This window comes from Trichosurus vulpecula, chromosome 4, assembly GCF_011100635.1.
Source record: "Trichosurus vulpecula isolate mTriVul1 chromosome 4, mTriVul1.pri, whole genome shotgun sequence".
NCBI lineage: Eukaryota > Metazoa > Chordata > Mammalia > Diprotodontia > Phalangeridae > Trichosurus > Trichosurus vulpecula.
The window spans coordinates 138,804,750-138,829,489 of NC_050576.1; the positions used below are offsets into that span (position 1 = coordinate 138,804,750).

The 24,740-nt window shown below is 36.1% G+C and overlaps 1 protein-coding gene across 1 annotated transcript in view; it reads left to right on the forward strand.

Moving 5' to 3' along the window:
* PLD5 (phospholipase D family member 5) overlaps positions 1-24,740 on the forward strand; it is a 438,256-nt gene that overhangs the window by 234,896 nt on the left and 178,620 nt on the right. Inside the window, exon 3 of the mRNA XM_036757335.1 lies at positions 15,889-16,057. Within this exon, the coding sequence (XP_036613230.1) occupies positions 15,889-16,057 (169 nt within the window). The remainder of the gene's footprint in view (positions 1-15,888; positions 16,058-24,740) is intronic.

Below are 24,740 nucleotides of genomic sequence, written 5' to 3' on the forward strand. Positions count from 1 at the left end.
TCCAACCTAGTATTTGCATGCTGTACTGTGAATGAAAACCTGCTTTGTCATTAAGCTCATAAGTTGTTTAAATGTTTTTATTCAGAGAAATCACAAGAATTTTAATCCAATATTTTCTTGCCTTCAGCTTAGGCAGTGGTAGATATTAAGCTGGACAAGCCATTAGAATTCACTTATTTTTTTAAAAATAATTTTAATGAATATGTCTATAATAAAGATGAATGACCTCTAGCTTGTGCTTTGATCCTTTTCTAATTTTAGTGAGAGCCTTTTGGATCAAATCATTACCATTGAATCAATTGTTCCCTAATGGGCTGGTTCAAAAAGACAAATTTGTACAAGTATGTTTCACTTTAATGTTAAATGGAAGTTAAAGATACGTTGATATGCCCTGATCTTGCACATTAACAATCAGGATAGCCTAGAAAAACAATGCCAGAAAGTGTAGACTAAGGTCAAAATAATTACCATAGATATATTTATGTTAAAAAACTAGCCTGGAAATAATGGTTATGAATTATGAGACATTAGACATCTATATTTTCTATATTTGTTATGAGTAGATTGATGATTTCAGGGATGTGGGTAATTCCCATTGTGAAAACTCCTTTCACTGATGCAAATAAGCAACTGCTGTATAACTTTTGGTCCTAAGAGGGTTACCTAGGGGCAGTGAGAGATTTAGTGACTTCTGTGGTCACATAAGTAGCATATGTCAAATGCAGGGCTTGAAGCCAAGTCTTCCGGACTCCAACCTGTCCCTCACCACCCCACATGTACCTCCAAAACATTTCCTAGCTCTTAAAAGATGTCCCACCCCCCACTCTCCAAAGTAGTAAAATTTTAGCGTATGAATTCATCCATTCTTTGTAGATTTGATACTCAACTGCTAACATATTCCTCTCTGCTGATTTGCGAAGAAATACATGGGAAGACTCAACATAAAACAATTCGTGATTCATGAGTCCCAAGATCAAAATAATAGTGCCACTATATGTTGTTATACCTGCTCTTTCAAAAGAAATTTGTGGCTTGGAAAATGGTGTTATCTGCATGAAGTTTTCATAAATAGGGAACCGCTGAGTTCTTTGCCATACCTTTCACAAAGTCCTGAATCCTTTGTGATATTGAGGAGTCATGTCAATATATTAGAGGATTTACCCCAAATTATCACTAAGTTCCTTAATGGTGGCCTAGGCAATGGCTTTATTATTATATTGGCCTAAGTTATTCCTTGTGTCAATGTGACATATCAATCTTATACAGATCATAGTTGATAAAACTAATTTACCAGTTTTTGGTGTTTCTCAATGTGACCCCAATTTAGACTTTTGATACTCAAGGGAAGAGGTGAGGAGAGAAGAAAATATTCCTAGTATTCACCTACCATAAATATATGTATATGCATGCACACATTATATATAATATATATACATACGCATATATATATATATATATATATTTTACTACCACGTGAAAAATAAGAGTTAGGCTTTAAATATTCAATCACATAGCTCATTTGGAAACCACCTAGCCCTAAGATTTGTCAGCTATCCGATCTTTTTATTGCACTCTTGTGAACTAAATGTGCTTTTCAAATAGCATGTTCAATAGATAGTACCAATAATAAATTTCTTTACACTCAATTACTCAGAATGCTCAATTAACTGGAGTTTTTTTTACTATAATAATAAGATAATATATGAAAAGCAATTTGCAAATCTCAAAGCTCTACATAAATATTCATTATCATTAATAGTAGCTAGCATTTATAGGGCACTTTAAGGACTACAAAGTACTTTACATATGTTATCACATTTAATCCTTATAACAAATCTGAGAAGCACAGTTGTCTTTTGGGAGAGTTGAATTGTAATGAAACAAACTCATTGTACAGTAACCGACATGTCATAGATGCCTAATAATTTATTAATTAAATACTAACAGCAATTAGCAGTTTAGTCTACAAGGGAACATGAATATGCAGATTCTATCCAATTACAAATAACTTCTATTATTTACAGTGTCATATACTGAAAAATGAAGCTCAGAATGACATCTTTGAGATGCTATATGGTCTTAAAGCATTCAAGAGAAAAAACAGACTTGGCCGTGTTCATTGTGTTCTACTTACTAATGAAGGATCAGAGATCAGAGCTAAAATGCACCTTAGAGGTCACCTGATACAAACCCTTCATTTTGGAGGTTATTTTTACTGATGAGGAAACTGAGGCCCAGAGGGGTTAAGTGATTTGTCCAAGGTTTCCTAGGTAGGAGGGACAGGATTTGAATCAGGTCTTTTGACTCATGCTCTCTCCACTGCATCATGGCGAAAGTTAGAGGAAAATATATGTTAGAGTACTCTATTTTTTAAAAAAAGACTGAGTTAATTAGAAAATTAAGATAATATAGCTTCCTATTCTTTTAAAATTTGTTTGTCAAGGTTTTAATAAAACACTTTTTCATGAAACTAGGGTCCTTTTGTTATGGCAGTCATCATCATATTTGTACTAGGAAGAGTAATAGTAGTAATTCACATTTCAAATATTTGCAGGTATTCTTAACCTAAGTTAGTCTGTGTTTTGAAAAAAATATTTTGTTAACTCTTTCATTGTAATTGATTTCCTTGGTAATCATACATATTTTGTATTATTCTGAGAAAGGGTACATAGGCTAGAAGAGGTCAATGATATAATAAAGATTTAAAAACACCTGTTTTAAGGTTAAGAGCACATTTTTCTTCATGGCAGGCTATTTCAATGTACTATCCAATAAATCATACTGTCTTTTCTTAAGACCTTTTAAAGATTGCTATGGCTAGGCAAATATATGTGGAACATTTGTGTGTATGTATCATTCAGTAAAATCTGGTTGTTGTAGAAATTATATAGACATATACATACATATATATATATACACACACACACATATAGATATATATGTCTATGTGTGTGTGTGTATGGTTTGAGGGTATATAAAATTTGTTGGTGCGTTTCAAATTCAAGCCTGGCCGTCCCAAAATGGAGCAGTGCTTCCCCCTCCCCCAAATGTCTACAGAAGCTAAAACCATGCATAGCAATTTGTCATCGTGAGTATCTATACAGCGACCCGTAGAGCTTTTGAGATTGCTTAGTGTAGCATTAGTCAAAGGCTGTGGGGCAAAAATATGAATATTCCCTTTTTGCCTAGTTCTTAAATGTTATCAATAAATGCATGCATGCATGCATTAATTTATTCTTTTATTCATTGAGTCCTTCAATCAATATTTATTATCACCTGTTTAGAAATCAGCATGCTACATGCAGGAGTGGTAGACTAAAATACAAAGTTTAAATGAGATGTAATTCCTGCCCTCATGGAATTTACAATCTAGTGAACTTGAATACAACTGCAAATGGGTGCAAAGCAGGAAGTACACATTTCATGCCCCTTCACATTTGTTTTCCATCAGTTAAGTAAATACCAACAGACAAGTGAACTGAATGGCAGTGCAGCATTGCTGAAAGATGGCTGGGATTAGGAGAGACCTACTTTCAAAGGCTGATTCCAGTGCTTCTTACTAGTGATCTGTGTGCAAGTCACTTGACCTCACTGAATTTCCATGCAATAGGCAAAGTGATCTCCCTAAGGCGCAGATCTAAATGTATTTCTTCCCTGCTTAAAAAATTTTCCATGGCTCCCTACAGCATACCCCTTAGCCTGCCTTTTAAAAACTCTCCATAGCATGGCTCCCATGTACCTTTCCATCCTTATTTCACATGGCTAGTCTCTTTTATGTACTTTATTCTAGCCAACCTGAAACACTATGTGTTCCCCATTTTTAACATTCTATTTTCCACTTCAGTGCATTCCTCTAGACTCGTCTAGACTCAGAGCTTGAGAAAAGCTCTCTCCTCACCTCTGCCCCCTAAATACTTCCCCTTCCTCAAGGATCACATCATATCTAACTCCTTAGTGAAATCATCCCTGATTGCCAACGCCAACCCCCTCCCCCATTCTATTGCTCTCTTTCCTTACATTTTTTAGTATTGTGTTCCTATTAGAAAGTAAGCTCCTTGAGTGGAGGTATTGTCATTTTTGTCTGTGTTATCAACACTCAGCAAAGTATTTTCTTAATAATAATCCAGTGGATCTATAATCTATTTGTGTGGGTATTTCCTCTAACAATGCAGATCACAACTCAGTCATACATTGCTATCTTGAGTAACTGCCATCCATGACCTCCCATAACTTTGCTATAAAGAGTCCATCCAACATGCTGGAGACCTTCCACAAATTCTCTTCCTATTGCATAGATATTAATGACTCCATCAGTTGTATCTCTCTCTACCTACCATGCTGATCTGTTGTATTTTCCACAGTTCTGGTGATGTTCTTTATTCCACTTCTGCTTAATTCTTCATTTTTAATATGTCGTAGCTTGCTCACACTCACTATGTGCTACTCCATTTCTGTTTGTATAATCTTCAACTGTGATTCTCAGAAATTATAATATACCATAACTGATAGCTTTGCAACAGTATTGACAGGATACTTATATTTTAAAAATAGGCCTTACTTTCAAGGAGAGGCTTGGCATCATTAAAAAATGTAGTTTTCCAAATGCAATATAGTCGCCTATTTAAATCTGGATCCAATACTTTGTTTATTTGTAGCTCTTGTCATGTGTACATATGTGTGTATGTTATCCCACATGTGTGTGCATGACACATATCTACATGTATGTGGCATATAAAATCCCATAGCTGTGTAATTCACTCAAATATATACACACATATGTGCTTATGTGTGTGCATGTGTATATACATAGGTTTCACTATTAGTGTGATTTAAACTTTAATCCCTGTTACAGCTTAAAACCAACTAAGACTTTTGGGCTACCATATACATATACACATATATATACATATACATATACATGTATGCATATATGTATATGTGTGTGTTTATGTGATAGGTTCTGCAAATGAACTATGAATTGAGCCCAGAATTAAACAGGGAGAGGAAAGTAGGCTAGATTGCCTTTGGAAAGGCAAGCATGAAGTTGCTAGAATTTTTGTTGGTGTCCTTTCCCCCATTCCCTTATATATGTCTCTTTTACTGGCATCAGTAACTTGTTTAAATAGGCCAAGTAATTTTTGAAATCGTGTATCACATCTTTTTTCATTTTTAAAATTTCTTTTAGTTTTGTATTAATTTTTAAAATTGTTCTAGAAAACTGGTAGCCTTCCTGATACAGTTTGCCAGAGGCTTTTTTTTTTGATACAACTAATTGAGGAATGCTTCCCATATCAGCAACAAGATATTTCTCTAGTTTGTCATCTTCTGCATCCAATGTGGGCAGTTTTCTGGGATTGTTTTTAAAGTGATATTTTGGAAGTATTTATCATGAGTATTGTAATATAAGATGACCAAATGTCCTACACAATGATATTTCTGGTTGTCTCTCTAATCATGTGAATCAACTTTATTTGCTTCTTAAAGGAGAACCTGGGAACTACACTTGTATTTAGCTTCAACTTCCTTTAGTCATTTGATTTCATAGAGAGAGAGAGAATGAAAGATTGCTATGATTCCTGTTTAATTCTGGGTCCAATTAATTGTTCATTTGTAGCATATTGTAGTTTATTATATATGTGCATATTTATATACATATTTGTGCATATACAAATTACAACTACATACAAATGCATTCATGACATATGTTGACATGCCAAAGCAAACCAAGCTAGAGTGGTCCAGTTTCACCTCTTAAGATTTCAAGAGAATCACTTATCAGAGAGTCAGCAATCTGTACAGAAGTGTATCTACCCTGTTAATCTGAATGGCTCCAGCAGCTGGCAGAGGAACCTTTTGTATGCCTGCCCTAAAGTAGATTTGCAGCAAGAGAATTCATATAGAGCAGACAAAATCTGAAGAGTAGATAGTGAATGCAAGTCTAATTAAGTTGACTAGCTCAAACATGTGTTAAATTCCATTAATTTATTCCCAGTTAGACCAAAGGCCTAAGGAATGGAATCCAGTGAATTCATCCCAGAGAGCCTTAATAGATAAACACACTCTAATGACTGATACCCAACCTAGGATAGTAAGAGAGTCAGCCGAAATAGGAAGCACTACTCTCATTCTAGTATTGTTATTCATGTCCCACTTTTCAGCTGTCTTTTCCTTTTAGTGTCTGTATAACTTTTGATAATGACAAATGTATAAACCGGCTTGATGCTTTGTGGAAACTTCTATTAAAATAAGGAAATTAGGAGGGCTTGGTGTTGTAAAAAGAATTCTATTTATACTGTAAATGTGATATTTGCACATTTATGGATTCCCCTTCTTACAGTGGCATTTTATGTTCTGGTCATATAAGAAACAATCACTCTGAGTAGGGGGAAAGATTATTGATTACTTGCTCATTCTGAAGACCACATTGAGGCTGGCAAATGAATATACAGAACCAAAAATGGCTAAAATCCTATTGAAAGACATAGCCACATAGATCATGTTTCTCTCGTATTCATTACATATAATGCTCTTGCCCAGTTTGTCTACAGCTCAAATCCTGAGTGCTGTGGGAAGAGGAATACAAAGAGGCTTTTTTTTTTATAAATATGGTATGAGCACTGTTCAGCTTTCTTCTTTTCATACTGTTTCAGAAATAGTGCTGCAGCCTCGGGGGCACAGTCCTCATAGAAATGATAAGCAGGCATTCCAACTATTTGCCCAAAGGTGACTATTAATGAGTCCTACTTCCATTCTTTGCTGGAGATGTAAGAATAGAATAAGAACTATTATCTCTGGTAAATGAGTTCTGCATGTATGCTAACTAGATTGGGCCTCCTGAGAATATACTGAGGTAGGCTGCTAAAAGAAATGTTAGGTCAGAGAAATAATCCATTTTCTCTTTGCCCTTGTTCTCTAGTGGGTATAATAAAAAAGCATTATGTTATACAGGGGAGAAGTCAAGACCCCAGGGATCATGACCTAATCTCTCAAATTAGGTTGAGAGAAGGTAGAAATATGAATTTTAGTAGGAGAAAGCAAGGAAAGGGTACAATGATTGTTAGCTCTTTTCAGTGCTAGATGAAAACTGTTCATCTTGTGTGTGGCTAGTTCCCAACAGTCCTGAAGAAACAAATTTTCACTCGGGCTGTGGCAGTCAGTAGGGAGTCTGACTTCAGTACAGCTACTATACTGCCTTGACCATAGTCAAATGATAAATGCTTCTGATCTGATCTTTATACCCATGCCTCTTACAGAAATACCTTTGGAACAAGCAGCTATCACTCCATCAAGCAAGAGTAAAGCTGATAACATATACATGGCATTAGATTTATGAAATGTAACCTAATATTGTTTACATTCAAATGGAGATTATGAAATAGCTGAAATCCTAGAGTGGTATCAAAAGGTCCTTCATGAGCGGCAGCCAAATTAGTCATAATGAGCAAATGGCTATGTCACGTGAATTTCATTTATGGAAATAATGGTTTATGGTGGCAGTTCAAGACCAGTTCACAGTCCCTGGAAATTATAGAAAGAGCCTATACTTTGTGATCAATGTAGATTATATAAGGAAATGGTAGAAATTGTGCAAGAAGTCACTGCTGACTAAAAAAATTTGGCATCTTGCAAAAGTTGACCTGACTATACTAGAGTTGTAAATCAAAAACTAGCTGTCTTTCCTGGATTGCCAGATGACGAATCCCCATACCACAAATTTAGTATTCAAAGTATCCCGAAGAATTCAACCATAAATTGTTTAGGAATTGTACCATTTTTACTCACAATCACATGATCATTATATTTTTACAACAATATGTTTAGTAGAAGCCACCAAACCAAATACCCATGAGCTCCACACTACAAGGAATGAGATTTCAAAATCTAGAGATCCGTCTAAGGAAATCAAAATCATGGAAGAGCAAGAAGAGCTACATATCTATTTTGTTCTGTCTACTGCTAGAATTGTACTGAGGATGCTTTTAGTAAGCCTATATAAGATGATCCATCCTAATATTTTTATTTTATTTTTAATTTATGGAATAAAATAAGCATTTCCATAACATAGTACAATAAAAAAGATGATAGCATGTGAAACTGCAAAGCCACTTTGTACAACTTGCTACCCCTTTCAAATATACAACAAAATTATCATGTGGATTTCTCTTTTTTTCCTTCCCAACACCCCCACCCTAGAGATGGCTACCATCAGGCACAAATAAGGATGTGTGTGTGTACGTATATATGGAAATGTAAAATTATTATGTACATCTATTTTTTCAGTCTTTTCTCTGGATGCTAATAAGATCTTTTTTCATACGTCCTATATAATTAATTTGGGTATTAATAATAGTCAAAATAACCTATTTGCTCAAAGTCATTCTTACAACAATATTGTTGTTACTTTATATGATATTCTTTTGGTCCTACTCATTTTGCTCTTCATTATTTCATGCAAGTTTTTCCATGTTTTTCTAAGATCATTGAGCTCATCATTTCTTATAGCATAGTAGTATGTTATCACAACCATATACCACAACTTGTTAAGCCATTTTTATTAAGCTACAAATAAGCCATTTTATTCATAGTAGAGGTGTCAAACATATAGCCCAGGGAGTCATAGTCCTGAGTATAGCCTAAGACAGATAAAAAAAATTTAAATACAATAAAATATTGATAATATTAATATGTGGTTTTCTAAATCAATATGTGGCTCGTAGGGATCCTTATGTATGGTTTAGTGGTCCCCCCATTTCTATTTAAGTTTGATACCACTGATCTATAGAACATTAAATATGAAAGAAAAAGTAGCAGGATAGTGACTCATCTGAGGATGGTTTAAAATCTGAACACCACTGAAAACAAGATGTGAATAATAAAGATAAAAATAGAACGATGTGTCCAAATAAAAATTTGTACAGTGTTTATGAAATACAAGGTTCTTCACTCAAAAGCCACTAAAGTAAAATTAATACTTCCTTCTCAAATAAAAGGAATAGGATTGACAGACGTTCTCAGAGATCTTGATAAACAGATTAAAGATGTATATAAATAATACTTTGGGGGAAAAAAAGACCTCACTTCATAAAGCAGCCGTAAAGGCCAACACAGTCATATGCCACAGGAGTTGTCAAATATAACTGCAAGTGGTTTTCCTCTGTGCAAAGCTTATAGAATGGCTAACATCCAGGAATGAAATTCAAATGCACTCTGTGGGTGACAGCCATGTGAACAAAACCAACTATTTGAGAACAAAACATTGAATAAATGACTAAGTCATAGAATTTGTTTATATAAACATTTACTCTGTGATCCAATGATAGCAATTCTGGATAAGGCAATTGGCTCCAGGTGTCTTTTAAAGAGGCCAAACTTATTTACCAATTGATGTCCATGACCAACTGGATAAAATATTAATCAGTAATATTTAAGAAAAAATTTAATGAATTCTCCTCATTGCCAAACAAGGAAAAACACTTAGAATTTTGAGACATAGTGGAAGAAGTTAAAACCATGTGGGAACAGAATGAAGTATATGTCATCCCCATTCCTTTCTATAACTCTCTCAGTGACCTCTTTAATTCCCATAGCTGATTACTTACACATCTAAATAGCCTTAGTCTCTCCTCTGAGCTTCAATACCTTATAACAGGTTGTTTATTGGACATTTCAAACTGGAAATCCCAAGAACATCTCAAACATGACATGTCCAAAATGGAACACATTATCCTTTCCCCAAAACCTACCTGTTCTCCACATTTTCCTGTTTTTGTCAAAGGTACCACCATTCTTTCCAGTCTCCCAGGTATGCAACTTTGACATTATCTTCTATTGCTCACTCTGCCTCACCCCACAAAATCCAATTAGTTGTGAAATTATGCTGTTCCTTCCTTCACAATATCTTTTCCATCAAACATTTGCTCTACACTGTATAGCTTTTTTTTTTACCTCAATTCACACCACCATCATCTCTTGCCTAGATTATCACAATGGCCTAATTGTTCTCTTGGCCTTGAGTGTCTCATCATTCCAATATATCATCCACACAGATACCAAGGTGATTTTCCTATGCCCTTCCTCTAACTTAATCAACTCTGTTTGCTTTCTCTTGCTTGTAGGTTAAAATATAAACTTTTCTGTTCAGCATTTAAAGCTCATCACCTGGCCCCAACCTGTCTTTCCAACCTCATTGTAGTCCTGCACACTGAAAGGCAGGCAAACTGGCCTTCTCTCCATTCTCCAGGCATGATATACTCCATCACCCATAACCCTGTGCACCAGGCTGAAATATATACTCTAATCATCTCTGCCTCAAAGAATCTATTTTTCAACATGCAGATGAAATGCCACTTTGTACATGAAACCTTTCCTGATCCCTCTACCTGTCAGTGCCTGTTCTCACAAACTACCTTGTATTTAGGTACTTTGAATTTATCTGCATTTTATTCAATTTATTTTAATTCTGTATATCCTTATATTTTGCCTGTTGTCTCCCCTGTTATAATGTTAGCTCCTTGAGACCAGATGTGTCACTTTTTTGCATTTATGTCCCCAGTGCCCCACAGAGAGCTAGCCACATAGTAAGTGCTTACTAAATATTTGTTGATTGGTTGATCTCTGTTGTCTGCTACTGGAGTTACTCTTGAGATACTTTTCATGAGGCTAAAAAGGATGAGTTTACATCCCAATACTGGCATTCTATTACAAACATGTAATCATTTTGTTTGCCTGCGAAATATGCTACAGAACATCAAATATAAAAGAATGATAGCAGAATCATAACTTGTTCTCAGACTGTTTTATATCTAAACTCCTCAAAAAGCAGATGAGAAGAATAAGGTTAAGAATGAGACCTGTCATTTCACTTTTATAGGGAACTCCGAGTGATGAAACTCACTGTGTCAATGGAGGTTGGCACCTTCTCTACAATTTATAGTCTTAAAGAGTTGCCTTGAGCTCTGAGAGCTCAAGTGACTTTCACAGAGTCACATACTCATGTGTATCAGAGGTAGGTCCTGATCCCAGATCTTCTTGGCTCTAAAAATAATTAGTTGTAATACTGATAATAATAGCAACTACTGACATGTATATAGTGTAATAGAATTTGCAAAGCCCTTAACATACATTGTCTCATATGATCCTCACCATAACCCTGAGGTGGTGACTGCTACTTATTATTATCCCAGTTTTACTGATGAGAAACCTGAAATTTACCCAAACAAGTTCCCCCTCTCTACAGGAATCATGGGGTGCAAAAAGTTCTGGATTTGGAGTCAGAGGACCTTGGTTCTGATCCTCTTCTTTATTTTGTTTCTTTATTGGTAAAATGAGATGGTTGTACTAGATGACTTCTAAATTCCCTTCCAACTTGAATTCTATGATCTTATCAGGTAATGAAGGAGAAGATTTGTGATCACTTGTTGAGAATATTGGCAAGGAGATTCCTCCTTAGCTGAAAATTGGACTAGGTGACCTGTCAGGACCCTAACATATCTGAGATTCTTTGATTCATGATATAATGGTCACAAAACTGGCAGTATCTACCTCAGAGGAAAACAATATGTAAATTTTAAAATTGAAGGGAGTTTCAATTGTTTTTATTATCTTTGGGTATAATTTCCCTGTGTTCACCCAGAGCAATAAGCAATAAGCTGCCCTTTGTTCTTTGGTCTGTGGTCAGTAAGGCTACACCATATTACCTCTGAGTTTTTTCACATCAGGAGGCCTAGAAATGTGATCCATAGATTGGTGCCTTGAATTATTGATGTTTATAATCAATTTTTATTTCTGATGTGAATAAATATTTTATCAAAGAGCATAGAAAAACAGACATAATTTCATTGATTTTCTCATCAGATCCTTTTGAGGTTTTCTTGAGGGGCAGGGGTTTCAAATAAGAGAGGATTACTAGATGGTGTTTCTTTCCTCCTGAAATAATCCAGAAAATATTAAGACTCATTGGCTGTTACTATGTCTACTAGAAGGGAGAGGAGACGGGATGAAAATGGAACAGTGTAGAACCATCTCCATGTAAAAACAAATAATAATCCTTCATCTCTCATCTAAAGTTCTCAGTGTATCTTTGGAACATTAACTCACCCCCTAGGTGAATAGCAATTCCATTTTACAGGTGAAGAAATAAAGAAATCTGGAGGCCAAACGGCCTGTCTGAAGGCAAGATAGAGGAATGAATTCCTCTAATTTCTTGCTTATTGCTTTTCAGTTGTGTTAAGAGTGAAAATGACTCTTGTTACTTGGAAGCTTATCACTCTATTATCTAGCAGTAGTTTTCCATTATGGATATGGCTGTGGGGACACAGGGACCGATTAATGCCCTCCTGTGAAAGTCACTTGAAGTTTCACTTCCATATGGCAACTTCCATTTATTGTCCTTTATGCAGCTTCTAAGCTAAGCAAAGGAATGTGGTTGTATGAGAACAAGTTACCTTTAAAGGTCTACTGACTTTACTGGTGAAGAGGCCTTCATAATTGATACTCTGTGAAACTGTAGTTCAATAAAACTTGGAGAGAAGACAGGAATATTGCATTCCTGAAGAAACCGATGTTCCTATCAACAATAACAAAATGTATTTCTGGACAATCCCCTTGGAATTTTCATGCCTTGTTCTAAGGCATGAACATTACATTATTATGGAGACAGTTTGATAGAGCCCACTCTTAATTTCCCAGGAAAAGTATTAGTTAGCTTTTGGTTTATATAACCCTTTTTATTTCATGTTTTGCTATGAAACAAGAAGGCCTAAATAAAACAAACGTCCAAAAGAACTAAAGTAGAGGTTTTTAACCTTGGATCCACAAAATGGTTGTAGATTTATTTTGTAGAGATCTATTGGCTTGGATGGGCAAAAATTTCATCTTTAATTTAACTAACCTCAACTGAAATTTAGCATTTCCTTCAATTATTAACATAAGTGTGTGAAAACATATATATTTATATGTGTGTATACAGAGAGACAGACAGAGAGAGAGTGTGTGTCAGTCATAGGCTTCACCAGAAAGCCAAAAGGGCTCATGACACAAAAAAAAGATTAAGAAATCCTGATCTGAAGGAAGGTTTCTAATGTCTAAAGATGTATAGAAGACCCACAATACATCAAGTGAACAAGAGCCACATAGGATGGACAGGAATGGATAGGTTGGGATCCATATTAGAGGAGGGAATATACACTGGTGAGATGACAGATTGAATAAGTTACTTCTCTTAGCATGCTTCTTGGTCATTTCAGCACCTTGTCAAGAAAAGAAATAAACATCATAGTAATCCAGCTTTCTACTTGTTAAACATTCTCTCTCTCTCTCTCTCTCTCTCTCTCTCTCTCTCTCTCTCTCTCTCTCTCTCTCTCTCCCTCCCTCCCTCCCTCCCTCCCTCCCTCTCTCTCTCTCCCTCTCTCCCTTTTTCCCTCCCTCCCTCTCCCCCTCCCCCTCCCTCCCTCCAAATAAAGTAAATACCATTTAACAAGCACTGAAGTTTAGTAAGAGCATGAGTTGTAGTCAGGCAAAACAGCATTTCAAATCCCTGCTGTGATGCCTACTAATTGCGTAACCTTGGCAAATATCTTCTTTCTTATCCCTAATTCCTCTATGCTGTAATGGGAGAGTTAATAATGTTGTTAATATCTACCTCAGTAAAGCTGTGTAGCTATTCTGAAAAGTAGTTTGCCAGCCATTAAAAAAAATCTATAAAAAGGAGAGTTATCATTGTGAATTAAATAAATAGAATGTAAGTGCCTCAAGGGAAGGGACCATTTTGCTGTTGGCTTTGTGCCCACAGTGCCTAGCATAATGCCTTATACATAAGGATGCTTAATAAATGCATGTTCAATGAATGGTTGCTTTGTAAAAGAAAGGAGGTTGAAATTTAAGGGTAGAAATAGATAGTGGATTATTTGTGGGTATTTTTTACCTGGACCATTCCCCACAAGCATGGAAAATTGATACTTGTCTTCAGTTAGGTTTAAAATGTTTTGCATCTAACTATTAAGCTAATTGCAATATTGCCTGTCATACTTATTCAATGATTTTTTTTATCATTGGCATTAAAGAAGTCATTATATACTTGTCTCCTCTCAGACATTCAATAGCACCTTCTCAAGGGGCACATTAAGTTAACTCCCTTCTTTCTATTAATTTTAGGCATCAACCTAAGAGGCATGCATCTCTTGAAAAGTTAAGCACTCATTGATAACTTAAAAGAAATTATCTCCTATTCATGAAATTGCTGTAGGAGAATAATACATACCTAAAAGATGTATTCAGAACCATTTTTTTCAGTCATTTTCCAATCATATCTGACTCTTCCTGAGCCCATTTGGGGATGTCTTGGCAAAGATACTGGAGTGATTTGCCATTTCCTTCTCCAGCTCATTTTTACAGACAAGGAAACTGAGGCAAACAGGGTTAAGTGACTTATCCAGGGTCACACAGCTAGCAAATGTCTGAGGACAGGTTTTAACTAAGGAAAATGAGTTTTCCTGACTCCAGGCCTGACACTCTTCTGGGCCACCTAGCTGCCCATTTGAACCATAGCATAGTGGAAAGAGAAATGGAATTATAATCAAGAGATGACAACATTAGTTTTGTGACTGAGAGCAAACCATTTAACTTTGATGAGTCTTGGTCTCCTCTTCTGTTAAGTTGGTTATAGAAATACTTGCACCACCTACCTCACAAGGTTATGGTGATAGGTTATATGTAAGGTTATAGAAGATATAAGGTTATAAGAGATAACTTATTGGATCTGTGATCTCACCAGTGTGTAGATCCCAACCTATCTATTCCTGTCCATCCTACATGGCTCTTGTTCAGCTGTCCCCATTAATCTAGCACAAAGAGTCCACTTGATGTACTGTGGATCTTCTATACATCTTTAGACATTGGAAGCCTTCCTTTAGATTAGGATTTCTTAATCATTTTGTGTCATAAGATAGGTTATATATAAGCTTATAAGTAAATGGGAGTAATTGTATCAGTAAGAGTGCTTTGGGCTTTGTCTTTTGACACTAACGCTACATATGAGCTTTTGTCTTATGGCCAATAAGTGCATACCGTACTGGAGGAACTGAGTCATACTAAGCTTTCATTCTCTCTATGTGTAAAATCCAAAAACAAAAGAAAATTGCAGCTAAATAGAAGGATGACTTACAAATTCTCCTTTGAAAGGCAAATAAAGTTGGTTCACATGATTAGTTAGGCCACATATGAAAAGGCAACAAGAAATATCATTGTATAGGTCATTCGATATTGCAATACTCATGATAGATACTTCCAAAATACCATTACAAAAATAACTCCCGAAAAATGCCTACATTGGTTCAGAGGATGACAAACTAGAGAAATGTCTTGTTGCTGATATGGGAGTCATTCCTGAATTAGTTGTCTGTGCATCAGAGAGACCACCATTTTTCCAGAAGAGATTTCAAAATTAATACAAAGCTAGAAGAAAAGAGCAGAAAAGGATATACTGGAGAATTCACCCTAAAGCTTTTACCTCATGATTCTTTGGAATAAGACTGCAGATTGTAGAAAACACATTGGGAACTGCTGAAACTCAGTGTATGAGCAACATAGGAAATAGAAAGTGTCTGGGGGAAGGTAGTGTAAATTTTAGAGGAAAACATAAATTGAGAAACTAGCAGCTATACTTTTCATTGTGTCAGTTAGCCAAAAGGCATTCGTTAAGCACCTTCTATATGCCAGGCACTATGCTAAGCATTGGAGGTATAAAGGCAAAAACAGTCCCTGTTCTCAAGAAACTCAAGGTCTAATGGACATCTGCATATGTATATATGTATCTATCTGCATGTACATATAAAGATCTGTTTCATACTTAATTAGCTTTTAAAATATTTTATCTTCAAAATCTTTTCTAAGAATTGCTCTGGTGGAGAACATTCCTGAAGGCCTTAATTATTCGGAAACAGCACCATTCCATTTGTCGCTTTTCCAAGGTTGGATGAATTTGCTCAACATGGCCAAAAAGTCTGTTGACATAGTGTCTTCTCATTGGGACCTCAACCACAGTCATCCATCAGCATGCCAGGTGAGCTGCGTTTGGCACCTGTACAGCTGTTTAATTTGTGATGGTTTTGTATATTGTATTTTTATATTGTCTTTTTCTAATCAATCCTGTAGCAGTCTAACTTTCTCCCATAGTAGACTTACATTATTATGTTTACACACGTTTGTCTTTGTGTCTTATATTCCCTATTCTTCCAGTGGAATGAAAGCCCCTCAAAGGCAATGATTATTTTAATTTTTATTCTTTTACCTCCTAGCACTTAGTATAAGTACCATGTACCCAATGAGAATTCCATAAATATCTGATAGTGCATTTATACCTCATCAAGGAGAGGTAGAGTTTGAGTTTGGATCAAAAGCCAAAATTTCATAATAGTGATACCTGTTTCACATCACACTCTGGTAATGATACCTTAATCCTCTTGTTAAAAGGCAGAATAGGAAAAGGATGGCATTAATTATGGATAGAAGAAGAACTAAATGACCTGACAGATTTCTAAATATACTTCCTAAACAAATATGGAAATATTACTAAAAAATCAATAATGATAGAACACGATGTTTTACTAGTAGTGGTGAAAACTTATGCTGACCCACCTGAATGCATCCATTCACCCTTCCTGAGATCCGTGGTTTATCCATTTATGAGATATCTCAATTCAAACTTAATTATTCTATCTGAAGACCAAATCAATGACCTTTGCCTTTTGGGTACTATTTGAAGATCAAAGAGATATTGGACAACAGATTAAAAAACCAAGATCAAAACTGTATTAAAAATTTTATCACTTCTCTTCGCACTGACATGATCTCATCAACACAGCAAAGGAAATCCCAGATTTGAAGCATGATGCTACCTTGAACTTAGGCAAGCTATATTCTTTACATAGCCCTGAAAGTTACTCAGGGCCACAAGTTACAAATGGAATTGATGAGCTCTGTTGGTCTACTTGGGCCCAGATCATTGCACATTTTCCCAGTCTGTGATGAACATGAACATTATAATAATTTGCCAGTCATGTAACATGGTAGTGTCAGGACATACTAGTCACAAACTGGGCAAGCTGTCATAACAGTTTCACTCACACTTAAGCTTATACTTTCACTTAGATTGGGTGGCTTTGTGCTGACTTAGTCAACAGATCAGTCTGTCAACAGCCTTTATCAAAAGTTCCCAAAGTGACAGGCACTGTACTAAGCACTGGAGAAAAAAGCAAGGAAGGGAGGAAGGAAGGAGCAAATGAAGGAATGAAGCAAGGAAGGAAGAAAGAAAAGAAAGGCCCAATTCCTGCCCTCAAGAAGGTTTCATTCTAATGGAGGAAACAACATATATATCTACATATATATATATATATATATATATATATATATATATATATATATATATATCTGTATATATGCAAAATATACACAAATTGAATATAAGGTGGTTTTGAGAGTAATACGCTACCAGCCAGGGAGGATCTGAACTTTTTATCCTGAAGGAAACAGAACAGTAATTGCCTTTTGCATCCACATAAATATTGGATTTGATCACTGAATGACTCCATTGCATTTGAAAACTGTAAGAAAAAGTTTTACACCCTAATTATTAAGACAAGCCTAATCTAAATATCTTCAAGATATTTCAGTAGCAACCATGGTCATTCACAAATATGTGTGATAACAAAAAAATGACTGAAATTCACAGCCATTGCTACATGAATACATTATCTTTTTTTTTTTTTAAAGAAATAACATTTTTGCTTTGGAGGAAAAAAATCAGATATGTTATTTGCTTCCAAACCAGCAGAGCCTGAAAAATCCTAAATAGAAAATAGAAATAGCAGACTACAACAGGAACATAGCACATCTATTTATTATAATGCGACTGCAAATAAAATACCCACTGGGTAAAGCGTAGGCTGTTTAAGGCAAAATGGGCAATTCATACCTCATCTTGACAGGAAACATCAGCTTGGAAAGTATCGCAATGGCCCTATGTCTTCTGCGCCACCTAGTGGCTATTTTTTAAGATTGAGTAATGGTTTCCATTAAAGGAACCAACAGTCCCTATACTTAATCTATTTGCAAGGCAATGAACAAAAGCAGGGGGAAAAAATCTTCCTGTCTATATCCCAAAGGGCTAAAGATTTCACTCATAGTTTGTGAAGACAATCCTGGAGCAGCGCAGTATCATCCTGTACATTAGCTTAATAATCAGGCACCAACATTTTCTTCCTGCATGTCTTTGGTTAAATCATTTCATGTTTCTCTATTTTTCATAGAATCATGACTGCTGGAGATTGGAAAGATCTTAGATATCACCTAGTCCAATCCCCTTAATTTACAGCATAGGAAACTGCAGCTAACAGAGATTTGCCTATGATTCCTCAACAAGAAGGGGCAGATCTAGGAATTACAGAATCCCAGAAGGAAGGGTGGAACCCACAACCATCTAATGCTTCTCTTTCCTTTTTGAAAAGCTCTTAATTGTTAGGAAAGTTTTTCTCAAATCAAACCTAAATTTCTTTGGGTCTTAGTTGTATTCGCTGGAGTTCAGAAGAACCATTCTAATCTCTCTTCCAGATCAAAGGTCTTCAAATTATTGAAGAATGCTTCCACGTCTCCTCTCTCTGTCTCTTATCCAGATGAAACATTTTTCCTTCTGTCAACTTGTTCACATATGGAAGGATCTTGAGGTTTTTTTTACCATTCTGGTTAGCTTCTCCTAGACATACTACCCCTTACTGAAATCCTTTTTAAAGTGTGCCATCTAGAACTAAATGCAGTTTTCTAACTAGACTTAATTGTCTGAAGAGTGAAGCAGAAATATCACTTACCTGTACATGATGCCTCTCTAATAAAATTGCATTAGATTTTTTGGCTTCTACTATTAACTTATGAACTTGCTGTCCACTAAGGCCCACAGATCTTTTTCAAAGTAACTGATGGCTAGCCTTGCCTTGTACTCATGAAATTGATTTTTAAACTCCAGGTGTAAGATTTTACATTTATCCTATTTCATCTCATCAGATTCAGCCAAATGTTCTAGCGCCACCTTTATTTTGTTTTTTGTTTGTTTTATTTTTTTTTTAAATCCAGACCATGATCTAGCAGGAAAGTGTTAGTCTCACTGCCCCTGGGCTAAAAGCTGTCCATAAAACAGAACTTGCAAGGATCCATTTCTTTTGAGTTTGACACAACTACTCATCTTAGCTATTCTTTTCAGTTAACAAATTGGATAAAGACTTTATGTCTGTCTTTATTCAGTTCATTGATAATAGTATAAAGTAGCATGGGATGAAACACAGATCCCTGGGCACTGCTTAAGAGACCTCCTTCCAAGCGAACATGAAAGTTTTGACTGAAACTCTAAGTCTAAAACTCTTCACTCTGGGATTTTGTCTTTCTGTGTGTGTGTGTGTGTGTGTGGGTGTGGGTGTGTGTGCGTATATACATATATATAAACATATATTTATAGATACAAGGAAATGGCAAGTATAGATGAAGTGTATAATTAGTAAACTAGTAGAATTCTTTGGATAAAAAAGTTATTTCTACCTTACATTCCCATCCGAAATATATGACGGAACTGAGAGAATCCTACATCCCTTATACAAAAACATGCATTTGTGCAAAGTAAATCAGTAATTGATAGATAGTGGAACATGATTACCAATAATGTACTTGATTGCAAATCATATCTAATTAAAAGATTTTGTTTCAATGATCAATCAATATTTGTTGGCTTCTGTAAGTGAAGTTGCATTAACAGGGAGACCATGTGATCTCAGTGATAGAGGAAGAGCATAGGTCCTGAAAAGAGCTAGTGGTAGGTTTATGTACTTAGCAGGTCTCACAGGTAAAAGCCTAGCTTATTTAGTAGACCTTGTAGAAGGGAGGGAACAAAGCTAATTTCCTGAGCAAGCCTTGCAAGAAAGTAAGAAATACTATGGCTCCAGCTACAACATTCACTTGCATTTATACTGGGCACACTTTATCATCCTATTTCCTTCCTTCTTAGGAAGATTCCTGGTGGGAGAGAAAAGGAAATCACAGTCTTAAGAATTAAAAGCAACCTCAGGGGCCATCTATCCCAATCCACATATAAGTACACTCTAAATATATTCTATAAGTGGCAAAACAATCAGAATTATGAACTGACAAGCCCTCAGGAATTGACTTTTTATCTCTTACAGTATTTTTATTATTATCTCTACAGTATATGCTCAGTATATGTTCTTCAAATCCCCACACTCCAAGGCAGACAGATTGGGTGCCCAGAGGCTACTACTACATCCCTCTTGGGGTCTTAGGGGTAACCCTGAATGGTTGGTGGTAGTTTTTGTAATGTTGTATCTCACAAGCTGCTACTAGAATGCTTCCTCAATGATTATTAGTAGATGTAAATTTGTCAGTCAGACTGAAACATTGGAAAGAGATCTTTATTTAGGTGCTATAGTAAGAACAGTTGGTACAAAACATTCCTCCAAAATCTTTGTGACACATTCCCTCACAAGTACATACAGAATTCAGGAGAAAGTGTTCTCATCTCTTGGTTATTGAAAATCCTTTTCTACTCTTTGTTGTAATACCAAGGATGTTTCCCTTAGGTATAGCATAACTTCTCTATATTCCCTATTATAGATCCTTGTATCTATGTATACAGTCTGTCTTCAACTCTTTAGACACTGCTATCGGCTCTTCTCGAGGTGCTGGTAGGACAATGATGAAAAGTGCGAATCTTCTGACCTTCCAGAGTTCACAGGGCCCTTCTCTGGGCAAAGGGACAGAGAGGAGAAGAAATTGAGACTGAGACTAGGGCTCTTCTCTCCCCAGTACAATTCCTTCTCTGAGATTTGGCTGGAGACTTCTACCACTAGCTTCTAGACATTCAGATCTCTTGAGTTCTGAATGGGTCTGTTTCTTCCTCAATCAATTCGAACACACTCTCTATGTAAAATCACTCTGGGTCATCCATTGACTTTCAAGGTCATCTTTTTCATACTAAGTCCAAAGACTACAATTGATTGATTCATTTGAGAGATGCAACAGTTCTTATCTCAGTTGTTACTAGCAAAGAGAAAGACTGAATTCCTCCATTGGAGCCTTTTGTAAGCACTATCAATTGTAGCTCAGTAGTCAATAAAAAAGGCTTTAGATGCAGCTAACCAACAGGAAAAACATCTACATAATACCCACATATGTTCTGAATCAAGAGCAGGGCCCCCCTTTACACTTTATCACATGCTTCCAGATGCAAATTCACCCAGTCCCTCATGTGGGGTGGTAGCAAGAGGAGCCCTTTGTACCTGCTCTGAGAATTGGACACCTATTAGCTGGTCCTCACATGAATTTAATCAAATGCTTGGTTTTCTGACTCTTTATCATGGGTTTTGTAGAAGTTTTCTGACTTGGTTCTCTGACTCCTTGGTTTGTGCTTGATTTTCTGACTCTTTATCATGGATACTGTAAAAGTTTTCTTCACCTTAGATTCTATGGCAAATGAGTGATAGAATCTTCCTCCTTCCACTTACTACAGGAATTCCCTTTATATTTGTGCAATGTGATCATCAAGTCGTTTTAAATGCTTCTAGAAACTGAGGAAACACTCATTTTTATGCCATCTTGTTGAACAGTTCTGCTTTTTACAGAAATTCTTTCCTTTGTTGAGCCAAAATCTACCTCCGTGCAACATTTACATATTGATCCCAGTTCTGGGCTCTGGAGGAATATAGAATCAGTGCATAACCTCTTTAAAATGATGGCTTTTCAAATATTTAAAGACCATTACCATAGTCTCTCCTAGTTAAATATCGCTCTTTCTTTCAACCATTCATCCTTTGCCTGGATTTCCAGACTCTATCATGCTGCTCATCCTTTACAGAACAAATTCAATTCTATCAGTACCTCCTTTGAAATTTTACAGGGAAAAATGTGTCTTTCTTGGTAATATATCCTATTTTTTAAATGTTTATTCCTCTTTAGACCATCAATGAAACTGGAATAACATGCTTCATGCCTCTCTCTTCTATATTTCATTGACTTAGACTAAGTGTTTTGTTTTGTTCTTCACCAGGTGAAGGATAAGAGTCATGAGTGTACATGAATTATTCATTTATAGCAGGATTTTTTCCTCTACATTTTTCATGGGCAGCCTGAAATCTTTTGGTGGGTCACAGGTTGTGCAGGCCTGATTTATGGGAAAAATAATGGACCGATTCCTCTTATGCTTTTAACTTGCATACCAGTATAGCCCGAAGAAAATTTGGAAGCTTAAAGAAGACCCAGATTTGCCTTTAGGGTTTAGTCATCTAAAGTGGTTATCTGCCAGGCTCACTTAGCAATCCTCTTTATAACTTTTCTGGGTGGCTCTTTTATTTGTTCATTCATTTAGTAGCCAATTAATCACTACCTATATACAAATGGGCAGCTAGGTGGCAAAGTGGATAGAGAACCAGGTCTGGAGTCAGGAGGACCTGAATCCCAATTGGCCTCAGACACTAGCTGTGTGACCCTAAGCAAATCAATTAACCCTGTTTGCCTCAGTTTCCTCATCAGTAAAATGAGCTGGAGAAGGAAATGACAAACCATGTCAATATCTTTGCCAAGAAAACCCCAAATTGGGTCACTAAAAGTTGGACATGACTGAAAAACAACTGAACAACAACAAAACATAGGAGAAGAAAGAGAATTAAGATATGATCCTTGCCCTTATGGAGCATGGCAGGAGGATACAGTGCATAGGCAAATATGTAGGACTATAAAATATTATTTGATGGTTATTTTTAATAACTAAATTCCAAAAGAATACACAATAACAACATAAGAAAAGCACAAAGTATTTGACAAAGTTAGAGAAGGAAAAGCTAATTTCCGGATAGGCAAATCAGGAAAGACTTTATGTAGGAGGTGGTATTTGACCTGGATATTGAAGGATAAATCTGACTCTATTATTTCAATGATGTACAGAACTCTACGTGAGGAAAACTCCTTCAATTAATTCAGAGTGGTAACTGCCCCGCAATTTATATGCTTAGTTTCCGGGGGCAGTAAGGGATTAAGTGAATTGCCCATAGTCACTAAGCCAGTTTCTTTCAGTGTTCAGGTATTCCTGACTCTGATGCTGGCTCTCTATTCACAACTTCATTCCTTCTAAGTAGGATCTCACAAGGCATACTTAATAGCATGGGCAAAGACTGAAAAACTCCTACTATGCATTGTTAGAGTGAGGGAGGGAAATGGAGGAGAACAAGATGATTCTGAAATATGTGTGTGTGTGTGTGTGTGTACGTATATGTATGTGTGTGTGTGTATATATATATATATACGTATGTATATATATACACACACACACATATAGCTTGAGTAACTGGGAGAATGGTGATATCAACAGAGAGGGAAGTTAGAAGAAGAGACAAGTGGTTTTTATCCAAGGTTATGAGTTGTTTTTGAACATGATGAAGCTGAGATGTCCTGGAAAAGCCAAATGGTGATGTCTTGGTGCATAGTAGGCACTGAGCAAATGTTTGTTGAATTGAACTGATTTTGTTGATTTTGATTTTAGTAGGCAGTTCAAAATGAAGAACTAGAGTTCAAGGGAGGTGAGCACTAGGGAAAGGGTTCAGGATCATAGGATCAGAACCATGGATCTACAACTGGAAGGAGCTCCAGAGGCTCTCTAATCATTTTACAGAGTTTGGAGACCAATCTGTATGAGGCGATCATTAAAGCTATGAGAGTAGATGAGATCACCAAAGGGGAGACTGTAGAGGGAGAATTGAGCTGGAGATGGATCTTAGGGTAGGTTGGGGGAATGGGAAGGGAAGGAAATAAACATTTATATAGTGCCTAGCATATGCCAAAGCACTGGGCAGGGTGGGGGATGTTCTGGTGGGGAAGGATGCACAAATGGGGGAAAAAGGAGAAAGAACTAGTAACTGAGACTGAGAATGATCAGAAAGATGGGAGACAGTACCAATGAGGAAGAATTAGTCAATAATATCAAAGGTTTCAGAGTGATCAAAAAGGAAAAGAATTATGAAGATTGGCTTCAGCAATAAGGAGATTATCAAAGACCTTTGAAAGAGCATCTGAGCAAAGCAATGGAGATGTGTAAGCTAGTAGCCTGTCTGCTTGCTACGGGGACTCTCTAATCTCTAACATAGGGGTTCTTGACCTTAGTTTTTAATTTAATTTTTTTAAAAAAAATTTAAACTTTCAATATATTTGATTTCCTTTGTAATACTGTTTTTTTTAATTTTATGCATCTAAAATCATTGTTCTAATAAAAAGTCTATAGACTTCACCAGACTTTACTAAAGAGGTCCATTATGCAAAAAAAGTTTAAGAATCCCTGCCCTAACAACTTTTTGGTGCTAAATATTTGACAACTTGATCATGTGCTACATAAATATTTCATTAAGTCTCTTTGATATATCAGGGGCCAATTTTACTGAGAAAGTAGACTTTCTTATTTATAGAGAAATGCTCACAGAACTGGATGCCTTTCATCCTGATAGGAGATAAGCATAGTTGAGACAGATTTCTTTAAATAATTTAAGTTGTTTGGTCTCCTGTAATCATTGTTGTTTTTAATAAGCAGTAGATTTTGAATGATGTCAAGAGTATAGGCAGACTAGGGAAAAGAGTTCTGATAAGGGTAGGAAAGTATGTATTTCATTGTTTGTTATTAATTTAGATCTTTGGGGTCCTGAAAGGTT